Source organism: Puntigrus tetrazona, chromosome 9, assembly GCF_018831695.1.
Source record: "Puntigrus tetrazona isolate hp1 chromosome 9, ASM1883169v1, whole genome shotgun sequence".
NCBI classification, from domain to species: Eukaryota; Metazoa; Chordata; class Actinopteri; order Cypriniformes; family Cyprinidae; genus Puntigrus; species Puntigrus tetrazona.
In genome coordinates this window covers 21,474,296-21,487,897 of record NC_056707.1, presented here as the reverse complement: position 1 = coordinate 21,487,897, position 13,602 = coordinate 21,474,296, and the positions used below count along the sequence as shown (strand labels likewise).

General features: G+C 38.6%; 1 protein-coding gene across 16 annotated transcripts in view; it reads right to left on the bottom strand.

Moving 5' to 3' along the window:
- The window catches only part of LOC122351533 (titin-like), a 156,162-nt gene that overhangs the window by 127,423 nt on the left and 15,137 nt on the right, over positions 1-13,602 (bottom strand). For all 16 annotated transcript variants that reach the window (XM_043248646.1, XM_043248648.1, XM_043248656.1 and 13 more), the window contains 14 exons: positions 13,324-13,587; positions 12,960-13,220; positions 12,620-12,880; positions 12,268-12,531; positions 11,920-12,180; positions 11,577-11,837; positions 11,188-11,448; positions 10,950-11,091; positions 10,689-10,857; positions 10,365-10,596; positions 9,832-10,116; positions 9,615-9,740; positions 8,842-9,030; positions 7,424-7,474 (listed from right to left, as the gene is read on the bottom strand). In XM_043248646.1, the coding sequence (XP_043104581.1) occupies positions 7,424-7,474; positions 8,842-9,030; positions 9,615-9,740; positions 9,832-10,116; positions 10,365-10,596; positions 10,689-10,857; positions 10,950-11,091; positions 11,188-11,448; positions 11,577-11,837; positions 11,920-12,180; positions 12,268-12,531; positions 12,620-12,880; positions 12,960-13,220; positions 13,324-13,587 (3,027 nt within the window). The remainder of the gene's footprint in view (positions 1-7,423; positions 7,475-8,841; positions 9,031-9,614; positions 9,741-9,831; positions 10,117-10,364; positions 10,597-10,688; positions 10,858-10,949; positions 11,092-11,187; positions 11,449-11,576; positions 11,838-11,919; positions 12,181-12,267; positions 12,532-12,619; positions 12,881-12,959; positions 13,221-13,323; positions 13,588-13,602) is intronic.

Genomic DNA, 13,602 nt, shown 5'->3' with positions numbered 1-13,602 from the left:
TGAGTTTCCAACAACCAAGTCAAATTTCTGAGGCTGAACTTTTGCACTGCCAAGAGAAACTGCAGTTAGTTCTCTTCCCCTTGTCTTGCCTGAGAATGCCTGTGGATTCATAACCGTAAGTGACGCCCTGCAAAGTGTTTCACCAACAACATTAATGGCTCTGCATGTATATATGCCACTATCATGTGTGTTGGCTTTGAGAATCTTCAGAAAATGGTTATCGCCATCTGAGCTACAGATGTACTTTTTCTTATCCATAGGAATCTTTACATTGCCTTTGTACCATGAAACTATGGGTGAGGGAATACCCATTAAGGAACATTCAAACATTACATTTGTGTTTTCAGGAGTTTCAATGTCATAAATTGGGTTTATAAACCGTGGAGGCATTTCTGTAACTTCAAAAGCTATTTTTAAATCATCACTTTCTTGCGTTATAAAATCCACAGCCCCTTCCTCAAACATGCTTGGCAGAACATCAAGAGATATGATCATACTTTTGTTATCAGCTGTATATTCTGGAATGGTGACAATCTTTACCTGTTTTTCAAATTCTTTCACTTCATTCTCATCTAATTCAACCTCCAACAAGATTTCTTGAGGAGAGGGTGACCTTGACGGATCCTCATCTTCCTCAACATCAAACTCAATGACATGCTGATGGGTAACAGCAGGAGGGGGCAGCATTTGCCTTGCTTCCTGAGATATAACGACAACCAAAGCAACACTTTTTGCCTCACCAACATAATTAAGAGCCTCACAAATATATTCCCCTTGGTCAGCTTTTGTAATATTCCTAATTTCCAGAGCAATGTTATCACCATCTCTTTCAACACTAGTCCTCTCATCTGCCTTAAGCTCAGTTTTGTTTCTAAACCATTTCACTTCTGGAGTGGGTAGTCCAAACACTTCAGCACAGAACTGTAAGGAATCACCTTCAAAAACTCTTCTTTTTGTGAGTGGCTTAAGGAAAGCTGGAGGAATTCCCTGAACCTTTTCCTGAAGTGTCCCCAAGACTAGTGATCCACGTCCTTCTGGAAGAATCATACCCTCATCGATAGTAAATACAGGGGGAGTTGTTTCAATACCTTCATCGTCTGGAGAACTGAGAAATTTGGCAGGAGAATAAAAATCTTCACTGGAGCTTGTTGAGGGTCTCTTATGTTCCACAGGGGAAAATGGATATTCACGAGGTGTCATAAGACCCCCTGGAGTCTCTGAGGGGGTATGAAAATTTTCCGGTGACTTCTGAATTTGAGAAATTTCTGTGGATGAAGTGGGTGTGTAAAACCGCTCTATTTCTGCCACATCTTCACTCACTGTGCTACCTACTTCAATAGACATTTCTGACTCTGGCGACAAAGGCCTTCCCCAATCAGTTGGTGGGTTATAGTAATCATAAACAGCACTAAAAGTTACTTCTTCTTCCTCAAGTTTGGGAACACCAACAACCCCTTGCCTAGCAGGTTTTTTCTGATGTGATTGCTGTCTCTGTGTTAAATAAGGGTAATCTGCTGGGTCAGATTGCAATGCTCTGTCAACCTCAATTTTGGATTTTAAGCTAATAGATTTTGCTCTATCTGTAGCTACCATTTTTATATCAACTGGACTGATGTTATCCTCTGGCATGTCCACATCTTCTGCTCTCTTAATACTAATGGTGCCCATTTTCATTGACTTTGCCATAGTATCAGTGTTATCAGAGTTGTCAGTGCCACATTGACTAACAAATACCTGCTCCTGTGTAATATTTTGCCGAACGGTGAGGTCTGGAACTGTTTTAGGACTAACAGAACTATATTTTGGGTTAATTTTCTCTGGTAATCTAGCCTGAGGTCTGACTAAAGTGGGAGACTGCTGGACCTCAGTAACATTTGCCAAAGATACAAAGTGTTGCGAGTCAAATAATTTTGATTCTATAGAAGGCATTCTCATCTCTGACGTTTCTAAAGTATATTTTGTGTTGTCAAGAACTGCCTCTGTATCATCTGGGGGAGCTCTCAATTGGAAGGTCTTAGCTGCAGTCAAAGTAAGATCATCTGTCCTGTCCTCACTAGAAAGAATTGAAGTTGTTTGTTCCTTTTCATATTGATCAGGTTCAATAGAAAACTCTGGAATATCTTCTATAGGAAAAGATGACTCATCCTTTGGTTGTACTGTTGGCTCAACATGCACATCTATAGAAGTTGTTGGTGCTTCAAACGTTTGTTTTAATTTTGATACTTTAACTTCTGCCCCAGATGACTGCAATCCACAGCCTGTTATTACCGGCATGTCTGAAGCAGGTTTCTTAGTGCGCTTAATGATTTTGGGAGCATCTGGCTCTGGGTAATGTGAATCAGTGGTTTTGCTAATATCTTGAAATCCAGCAGGACTGACTGAAGTGAAACACTGAATAACATCTTTAGATGATGTAGAAGAACTTGATAAACTCTTTGTTCCAACTTTGGTGATTTCCGAAGAAATGCCAAAAGATCTTGTTTGGCTATCCACCTCTGACATGGCAATGGATGAAAATCCAGAGTCCAAAGTTACAGAATCAAAAGACACATCAGCAACACTTTCAACCTGCCCAAATTTGTTAGATGCAACACATCTATAAGTTCCAGCATCAAGACAAGTAAAATTGTCAATAAAAAGCCTGTAATATCTGTCTTGAACTTCAAATCTATATTTACTGGTGTTAAGATCAAGACAAATGTCATCATGGAACCAAAAGGCCTCAGGTGTTGGTTCACCAATTATAATGCACTCAAGCATAGCAGTCTGTCCCTCTGAAGCACTAATGTTCTCTAGTTCTTGAACAACCTGGGGAATTTCACGACCATCATCAAAAGAAAATGTGAACTTATGCTTCATGGCTTGAGAGATGCCATCATCAGCCGGAGACTCTGAGGTTTGTTTAACAGGACCAAATGTGTCTTTAGCCTCATCAACAATCTCTAGCACCGGAGTGGGAGCGGTTATTCTGATCTCAACTGGTGAAGAATGAATAGACGAGTCTGAAGTTTGTGGTATGTGGATGACTGCTTGAGGAACCTGCAATGTGTATTTGCTGTCTATCTGAGGTTTTGTTATTAACTTAAGTTCTTCTTCTATTATTTCTTCTTCAGTGAACACCGATTCCTCTGTTACTTTAACTTCTTGAGGAGGTCTTATCTCTGTCCTTAAAGAAACATCTTCTGTTACTTTGAATATGCAACATGTACTTGCTTTTCCATATTTGTTTGCAATATTACAAGTAAGCAGACCTTGATGGTCAATAGTTGGATAATAAATGGTCAGTGTTGATGAAGTTGTTTTGGTACGAACGTCAAAATCAGGGTCTCTCATTATAAGATGTCCATCTTTAAGCCATGAAACAGACGGTGGGGGATCTCCCTGGAATTGGCAACTTAGTTCAGTCATCTCACCTCTCTTTACTTCAACCTCTGGAATTAATGTTTTCACAAATACGGGTGCTCCTGGTTTTACTACACTTGTAGATATTTTCCCTGCTGTGGGAGTAACACTGGGTATTTCTTGTTTTGAGAGGGTTTTCTGTTGCTGTACTACATCAGGATCCTGTCTAGGCATTGTCACAGCATTTACATTACCATGATGCCGCTGAACTACATCCTCATTACCCAGGCTTTTAATACCTCCACTCACATCTGTACCAATTTTATCAGTCACAAGCTGTTCAGGCTTTGTATATGACGGAACGTCCCCTGTTGATGTCAACACTGTCTCTGGTTTTTCAACAGAAGATAGTACATGCTCTGCAATGGCCCAATTAGATTCAAATTCAACACTTTCTTCTTGTTCAATTGGAACGTCTTGTTGCCATTTTTTAATACGCTTTGCTAGAGCCTCCTCCTCACTGACAAAATAGTCACTTTCTGTTCTTAACTTCTCACTATCAGCTTCAGAAAGAATTTGCTTATGTGTTTTAGACCTATCAGTTACATAGGACTGAGAAGAAACGTCACAAAAGAACCTCTCCTTCGCTGTTCTCTGTGGTGACCTCCTATTCATTTCTTCCACCTCAACATCTTTATATGCTGCACTTTCTAAAGCCCTCTCAGTGACACCACCCCAGTCAGGATCCAGTTCAACAGCCTGCTCTTGCACTGTCAAAACATCTTGTTGCCATTTCATTATACGCTGTGTCAATGCCTCTTTTTCACTGACAGGATCACTTTCACTTTTTAACTCATTTATTCTTTCTCGCGATAAATGTAATTCACTCTCACCGGAGCGTTCACGTGAACGTTTTTCTTTGAATGAAGTTCTTGAAGTCTTTGTAAATGAAGACTCCCTTTGAGCTTTCAAAGCTGCTACTTCTTCATTATGAACTTTACCCAAAGATTCATGATAAGAGCCTTTTTTGTCTGACTTTCGGGGCACAACAGATTCTGCCTGATCAACCTGCACATCCTGTTGCCATTTTCGCATACGCTGAGCTAAGAACTGATCTTCACTCTCTAAGTGATCACCCTCCACATTTTTCTCAAGGATGTTCTCTACAAACATAGGTTTCTTTTCTAATTCTTTTAAGGGAGCTTTTTTACTTTCATGTTGCAGACCATCATCAGCAAGAAATTTTTCCTCCACTATGTTTGCTCTTGCACACTCTTTTTCTGCTGGATTCTCTTGAGATGGACTGATCTCCATTGTACTACTGACTTGTTTGGATGCTTGTCCTGTCTCTAACCACTGCAACACAAATGGTTCCTTTGCCTTGACCTGTGCTTCTTCATCCCACTGCACATCCTGTTGCCATTTTCGAATGCGTTGAGCTAAGAACTGATCTTCACTTTCTAAGCACTCACTCTCTTGGTTTTTCTCAAAGACATTTTCCACAGACATAGCTCTCTGTTCTAATTTCTGTACAGGAGCCGTTTTGCCTTCATCACTGAAGAATATTTCTTTCATTGGCTTCACTGCCTTAGCTCTTGAAGACTCTTTTTCTTGGGACCCCTCATGTGATGCACTTATCTCCTTTGCATTGCTTGCTTGTTTGGAAGCTTCTCCTGCTTCTAACCACTGCAACACAAATGGCTCCTTCGCCTTAGTCTGTACCTCATCATCCCACTGACTAAGGCTAGCATCATCTTTGTGTGCTAAAACATCATATTCCATCTCCTTTCCTGACTTTCCTTTGGATGTGATCCTTTGCTCTATCTGTGCATCGGATACATCAACCTGGACGTTTTTTCTTAAAGTTTCTTCTAGAGGGAGTTCACCCTTCATCATTCGAAGTGCCCTAGATCTCGACTGAGGTTCAAAAGAGTGTCTGACTCTTCGCTCTGCTGACTGGGAGCTGAGTCCAGTAATTCTCTCCAGTCTGCTCTGATATTCTGCTGAACCTCTACCACTTTCACCCTCACCAGGGCGAACGACATGTTGAATTTCAGGCAAAGTAGATGGCTTGACTCTCAGTCTCTCAACGTAATCTGTGTAACAAGGCTCACTTGTAACTGATTCCACTTCAAACTCAGATGAAGACATTGTAGATATAGAAAGTCTCTTTTTCTTTTTGACAGCCTTTTGTAACAGATTGAGTTTTGCTTTAACCTCTCCATGAAGGCTGTCTGTGTCACTAAATCTGTCGCTGTACCTATCACTACACCGGTCACTGAATTTGTCACTAAACCTATCACTGTATCTGTCTCGACCTGTGAATCTGTCACAGTATATATCACTGTATCGATCGCTGAACCTCTCGTATCTCTCATACATCAGAGTTGGAGAGCGTGCACGTTCGGATGCTGTCTCAAACTTGCTTTCTCTCTCTGTTCTTGAAGGAGATGAAGTTCTAAAATACATTGTTCGGAAAAGAGTGCTTTTTGATTTATGACGTCCCTTTGTTTGCCCTTTAGATGTTTTATCAAAAGGAGAACCAACACATCTTAGATCGACTCTAAATTTTCTTTCTTTTGTTGAATCAGCTAATGAATCTGAGCTTGAGTGGGCTTTGCTTGAAGATCTAGAATGACTGAAGTACGTAACATCTTGCTCTTCCCTCAGTGATACAAGAAGTGATGCTGTGGTTTCAGCAGATCCTTCAGTGTTTATTGCCATGACTTTGTAACTGCCTGAATCTTTTTCCTTAATCCCCTCAATTGTTAAACTGGTTGCATGCATATGCATTTTACTCATTGTATTTACTTTACGATGGTGCTCCTTCTGTATTTGTCTGTTATTATGAAACCACAATATTGTTGGAGGTGGCATTGCAACTAGCTTGCACTTAAAAGCTGCAGTGTCACCCTCCACAACAGACTGAAATTTCAGCTTTTTGGTGAAGGAGGGTTTAATGTTTTCAGATGGGGCTACAAGACCTTGATCTAAACTTTCCTCAGGGTCTGAAAATGCACCACACTGTGGTCCTCCTTTTTCCAAGTGTTCAGCTCCTTCATTATAAAACAACTCTGGAAAAAAAGGAGACAAATTTCAACAAAATGCACAGTTTGCTAAATAAACTGAAGTATATTTCAAATAGAATATTAATAGATATATTAAAGCATGCATCAAGTCACAAAGCCATAAAAAACAAATTCACTCACCATATTTGTTCGAATAAACGCAAGACTTGAGTCTTTATTAAAGATTCTGACACGAAAATCACTTGATGTTTTGTTCCTTCTTCTGTGGACAGTTCTTCAAAGCATAAATTTCTTTTCAAAGCATTAATATGTATCCAAATAATGCTGATCTGTTTCGCAAAAGAGCCTCTTACATATTTAACTTGGTGTATATAAATATCCTAAAATATTCCTTACCTGACTTGCAGAATGATGAATAAACGCCCTTTCTAATCCTTAGAATGACGGAAATCTTTCATACATACAGAGAAACATCACTTCTCTATTGATAAAAAAAGAGTGTGGTCATTAAAACAGCTCTAGATTTCTTTGAGAAGGCGTTTATTCGAACTAATATAGTTTACAGGTACCATGTTATTTTAAAAAGCAAACAACATTAATCACATACCGCTATCTGCAAGCCAGTCTAAGAAATATTTGCAGGAAGGTGTTCCAGATGCAAGAAACAAAGAAGCAATTAAAAGATGTGGCTACTTCCATATCTTTTAAAACAGAATTTCCTGTGGTCTGGAACTTTTAAATGACATTCATCCTGCACCTCTTATTTCTAAAACAACCAAGTACCACCATATCCTTCATGCTTTTCAAAGGGGAATGGACAGATGCAAAACTTTGCAAAAGTGCTTCACAGCAAGCATTTTACCAACCAAATTGCTTGCTATCCAAAATCACTTGATTCCAACCATACACATATCCAACAGTAACATATGAAAGTTGTTCTCATTAAAGAGGATTTGTTCGCATGCAATACAATATGCTCAGAAATGTTAAATGTAATAGTTTTACAAAGAGACATCATTATTTAAAAGTTAATACTGAAATTAAGAGCCTACCTTTGACCTCTTCCTCAATTTTTGCTTCAATGTCCTCTCGCTTTTTTGTAACTGTAAAATAGAGTAATACGCATGAATTAACAACAAACAGTTAACTAAATATGTCACCTACAACATACAAAATCCAAGGAAAGGTCACTGTAGCAATAATCCAATCTGCGTGTAAAACAAATGAAAAAAATTTTTAAAAGAGGTGAAACAAGAGTTTGAAAAGGCATGCATTTGCCAGCCCGACACCAAGAGAGCACTGTATGACACAACTTCTTCAGCAACACTGATGAGGTTTCATAAAGTGTAGTTAGTGAAGGTGATCAGGAAATTCACTTGATTTGAGAGGCTTAAATAAAAGAATGATGTGAATTAATTGTGATCTGTTAATCAAAAAACAAATTACTTTGATCTCAGTTACCTTCTTCAGTTACAGCAAGGTTGGCTGAGCAAGCTGCCTCTCCTGCGATATTGACTGCTTTGCAAGTGTACTGTCCAGCATGCTCAGAAAAAGTATCAACTATGATTAGCGTAGCGGTGTTTGTCATTTCATCAAAATGAAAGACAACATTTTTGGTAGGTTTTATTGCCTGGTGGTTATGGAACCAACTTATCTCTGGTTTTGGCATGCCAGACACACAAGCATGAAATCTAGCCACTTCTCCGTGAGCAACCTCACAGCTCACAATAGGCTGAATAAAAGTGGGCCTTTGGCCAAAAGGTTCCTTCTGAGCAGTCATAATGCTTGTGAAGAGACTGGATGTGGCTTGCAACTGAGACTCGGCTGTATAGTCCGTAATTTGGGTTTGTCCTGAAAGGAAGTATTGATTTTTCCGCAACTAATTACTACAGTGCAGCCTTGAGGTTTGTTTGTACAAAACCTATTCTATTATCACATTTGGGTGGCATAATTGTTCTGTATTAACAATAGGGCTGTTTCAGCAACTTCAGGATGGAGTATCTCATGTTTTGTTTTTTTTGTTAATGCATTAATTCAGTTCCTTTTTTGAAGAAAGTAAAAACATTCAGCAGTTTTTGTGGATGACACTCATAGCAAAAAATTATGCAACAGTGCATTTTACTCAACTTACTCTAAAAAAAAAAAAAAAAAACAGTTCTCTGCTTTTAATATATCTATAAATGATGAAATGCCAATATGTTCAAGAATTCACTGATAAACCAGTGTTCAGCTAATCCCTTGTGTGTTTATGTAGTTCTAACTCGCTCTGAATTGCTCAATCAGTTTTTTTTAAACAACTGTTTTAGTAATCATTGTTAGCATTAACAGCCCTAATTAACAGACAAAACACCACCAATATCATTAATAATTACTACAAAAACATACATACATACAGTACATACATCACTGAAGTCACTGTTTTTTTTTAATTAGTTTGCAATTTTTGGTTTGATAAGAAGTTTTAACTCACCTTCCACTTTCAGTACAGCAGAACATGAAACCATTCCTGCCGAGTTACGAGCAACACATGTGTACTCGCCCTCATCCTCAGGATAAACATGGGTGATCTCCAGCTGACAGTTTTCATCAAACTGAGACACTCTGAATATATCAGACTGTTTGATCTCCTTATCTTTGCAATACCAAGTAATCGTCAGATCTAAACAAGAGTAAATCGGAAAAATAAGCATTGACTTTAAGTAAAGTTTCCCTATTATGGATTTTTGAAAATGACCTTTTAATGCAGTGTATAACACCACGCCATTTCATGGTGACGTCAAAGTGAAATATTTACATATTGCCCGCCCACTTGTTGTACAAGTAGGGAAACCTTGCCTTGTGTCCTAATGTGCATATTATTCACCCTATCTGCACTAATTAGTATTGAAAATTACTAACATCACATAAAATCTAGGGTGGATATCATGCACATTGGAACGCAGACTAAATTTTCGCATTGGTCTGAATTAAAATGCAAATTGATTCATTGCCACTAGATGCCGCTATTGGAGCATTAAAAGCTCACAGATACTGCTTTAAATTAAGTCAACAAATCAATGCAGATTGACATCACTCAGGGGAGGGGTTTGGGAAAATGTATCATTAAACAAATCATTTAGGAGTCATTGAACAAATATATGCATATTTTTTGACCTTGCATGCATGTTAACCTGTTGTTGGGTACTCCCAAAACAAAAATATGAACCTTTAATAACCCATAATAATTTTTTTAACTCATCTCACCTTCCCCTGAGACACGGCACTGAAATCTAGCAGATTGTCCTTCAATGGCAGTGGTGTTGCGTATTGGTGTTATGACAACAGGAGGTGACAGTGGTGCTCCAGTGTCAGGGGAAACAACCTCTGGAACTGAGTAAAGCATAAGTAGTAAAGCATAAGTAAATAAATTTTGTAAATAATTAAAATTCATTTAGGGTTTTTTTCACGTGTTTTTCTTTACCTTCCACATTAAGTGAAGCAGAGCTTGTGACTACTCCATAGTCATTCTTAGCTTCACAATTGTACTGAGCTGCATCCTCTGGGAAGACTTCAATAAGCAGGAGTGTGTGCTCATTTCCCTCCCTCAGGAACTTGCACTTGAACCCAGAAGACAGTGCTTGAGAGTTCTTATACCAGGATACCTGAGGCTGAGGAATTCCTGTCACTTCCACAGAGAAACGTGCAGGTTTTCCAGCTTCAACAGACAGGGGCTCCATGTGTCTGATGATTTGAGGAGGCTCAGGGACTGAACAATGAATTAACATTGTATGAGAATAAATAATAGACATACAGAGAGAAATGCATTTGCCAGGAAATAAATAATGAAATTTCTGATGTAAATGTCTTACATTACTGTTACGCTCTAAAAATCTAATTATGTTATCCAGTTACCTCAGTACTGCATATATAAAACTGTTTATCACTGTATGTCAATTAAATAAGTATTTTGACAGTTGGCTCTAACAAAAGAAAAGTGCTTAAATTTAAACTCACTGTTAACATGTAGGGTCACAACACTTCTGTTCTTTCCAGCAATGAATGTGTATTCTCCGGCATCACTTCTGTAGGTTTCTGTGATTGTCAAGCGGTGAATTTTTCTAATAATGGCATAGTTGAAACGCTGATCTACAGAAAACTGGATCTCAACTCCATTTCTTAGCCAACGACCTTCAATGTCATCCTCATTGACTTCGAATTCAAATGTAGCTCGTTGTTTCTCAAGCACCTGAATTAAATTAAAAAAGCAATTTAATAAAATGTTTGATGGGATGATCACTGTTTATCAGTACTTAACAATTAAGACAGTCTGGTACTTACAGTGATTTCTTTCTCAGCAGGTTCACTGATACGCACATCCTTGCCCTCAACTGTGAGGGTAGCTTTTGATACACTAGATCCAGCAACCACAGAATATTCACCGGCATCAGACATGCGCACAGTCTGGATCATAAGACGATGCATATGTCTCTCTGTAGAGACTTTGTACCTAAATGGTGAAAGATGATATCTCCATCAAGACAATGAACTTAACAGAGACAGGTGATAATGTAAAAAAAAAATTGTGAAAATCAGCAGTACCTTTCAGAAATTTCAAGCTCCTGACCATCTTTCATCCATGTCACTTGGACATTGGGCTCAGAGAGTTCACATTCAAAAATGGCCTTCTTCTTCTCAGTAACTTTAATGTCCTTGATGTGCTTGGTGAACTCAATGACACGAGCTAAAATTATCCATGACAAAACAACTTGATCAGAATGAATGGATAAACCAAAATAAATATTTTTTTTTAAAAATCACTAAGAAAAGCAAAGATTACCTTCAACAAAGAGCTTTGCGGCGGTTTCAGCAGATCCGGCAACGAATTTGTACTCTCCAACATCCCCAAAGTGAACATTTCGGATTGTGAGTGAGTGACTGAACTGTTTAGTGCGAGTTTGACATCTATCACTGGATCGTATTTCTACACCATTCTTCAGCCATTTGTAGGTGATGCCTTCATAGTTGACAGTCACCTCAAATGTGATGGTGTCCTTTTCCTGTGCATTCAGATCTTTCAGCATAGACGTGATGAGGACAGCTGAAAGAGATGGAAGAAACATTTGTTGACTGAATTCTGATTTTTGGTACCAATTTTGCTTCTTTTGGATAATTAAATAGGCTATATGTCTGGTGAGCACTTAGCAAATAACATGAAAAAGAACTTACGGTTAACTGTCAGGGTGGCAGAGACTTTGTCGTTTCCGCATACAAAAGTGTATTCTGCAGAATCATCTCTGCTGGTATTCATGATTTTCAGCTGATGCAGTTTGCCCTGCACCACAATCCTGAACTTCTCACTCATCTCAATCTCAACTCCATTTTTCAGCCAGGTGGATGGAACATTAAAATGTGAAACTTCACATTCAAATGTGGCAACATGGGTCTCTGGAACCTCAATGTTCTTCAGGGGCTTTGTGACTCTCAAAGCTAAAATAATATTAAATAAGTTAGCAGTGTATTTTAGACATTAGAAAACTTTAGGCTGGAGAATTCTTATATTCTTACTTACATTCAACATGTAAATATGCACTGCACTGTAAATGTCCAACTACAGCTGTGTACTCTCCATCATTGCTTTCATCAACATTTTGAATGACCAGCTTATGTGCTTTTCTTTCAGACATAATTTGAATATTGGCACTAGGTTTCAGCTCTTGGTTTTTGAACATCCATTTAACGGGTATGTCATCATGAGATAAACTCAGCTCAAAAGAGGCAGTTCCATTAACCAGGGAAGTCACATCTTTAGGCTTTTTCACAATCTTAACAGCTGCAAAAGAAAATTTTAATTGAATATTAGAGTTTTTGTCTCTGTTAAATGCATACTGTCTTTGATTTTGGCAAACAATAAACTTACTTTCAACATTCAGTCTGGCATTAGCAGAGAGTTTCCCCAGTTTGAATCCATAGACTGATTCATCTTGGGAGTTACAGTTCTTGATCTTTAAAGTGTGAACCAATCCATCTACTGTTATCTCATGTTTGTCACTAGGCTCAATTTCTATTCCATTCTTGATCCACTGGGATCCTTTCACATCTAAATGAGTGAGTTCAAGACTAAACACTGCCTCTTGGGTTTCAGTGACTGTTTGGTTCTTCAGTGTTTTCTTGATCTTCACAGCTGTGAAAGACACATTTCCAATCAGTTACATACCATGGAAAATATGTTCAGTATGAAAATGGGAATCAAACAATGGTAGTAAAAATACCTTCCACCCTTAGGTTGGCAGATGTCTTGGAGTTTGCCACTTGATAGGTGTACTCCCCAATATCTTGTGGTCTTGTGATAACAAAGACAAGTCGGCGGACTGCACCTATATCTTCACTCCTTACATTTTCACTGAAGTTAACAGGGTGGCCATCCTTAAGCCACTGGCCTTCAGAGGTGGGGTTTGCGACCTCACACTCCAGAACAGCAGTTTGGGATTCTGCTACAGTTACATCATGGAGTGGTCTGTTTATAGCTCCACCTAGTGTAAGAAAAAACATAATGGTGAGGCATTACCTGCATCAACTTGACAGATATTTGACAAATGAAAAAAATTATACCTGATACAGTTAGCTTTGCACTGGAAGTCTTTTCGCCTGCTGCAAATGTATACTGGCCCTCTTCATCCTTCATGGTGTTGATGATGGTCAGACTATAGTGCTTCCCTTTGGACTCAATTTTGTATTTGGGTCCAGCCTTTAGAGGCTGATTCTTGAAGGTCCAATAGGCATCTATACCAGCGTGGGATAATTCTACTTCAAAGGTGACATTCTGAGTTTCAGTGCACACACAGTCCTGCATGTGCTTGATGATGCTGACCTCTGTATCAAATAAAATGTTCATTAATAATGGAAACTCATAAAACATAACATTAAACAAACACTTAAAACAATATTACATTGGTTCATTAACAGAAATACTCACTCTCAATAGTCAGATTACAAGCTGTTTCCACTCTGCCAACAACCATCTTATAATGTCCTTCATCAGAAGCAAAGGACCTGTTCAAAACTAGTCTCTGTTTGGTCCCTTTGGCAACCATCTGGACTCTCTCACTAGCCACAAGGAGTTTGTCATTTTGGTACCATTTCACAGCAGCAACATCAGAGGCAGAGATTTTAGCTTCTAATACTGCCTTTGTACCCTCAATAGAATGAACATCCTTCAAATGAGATATAATTTCAATTGCTGTGAAGAGGGAAA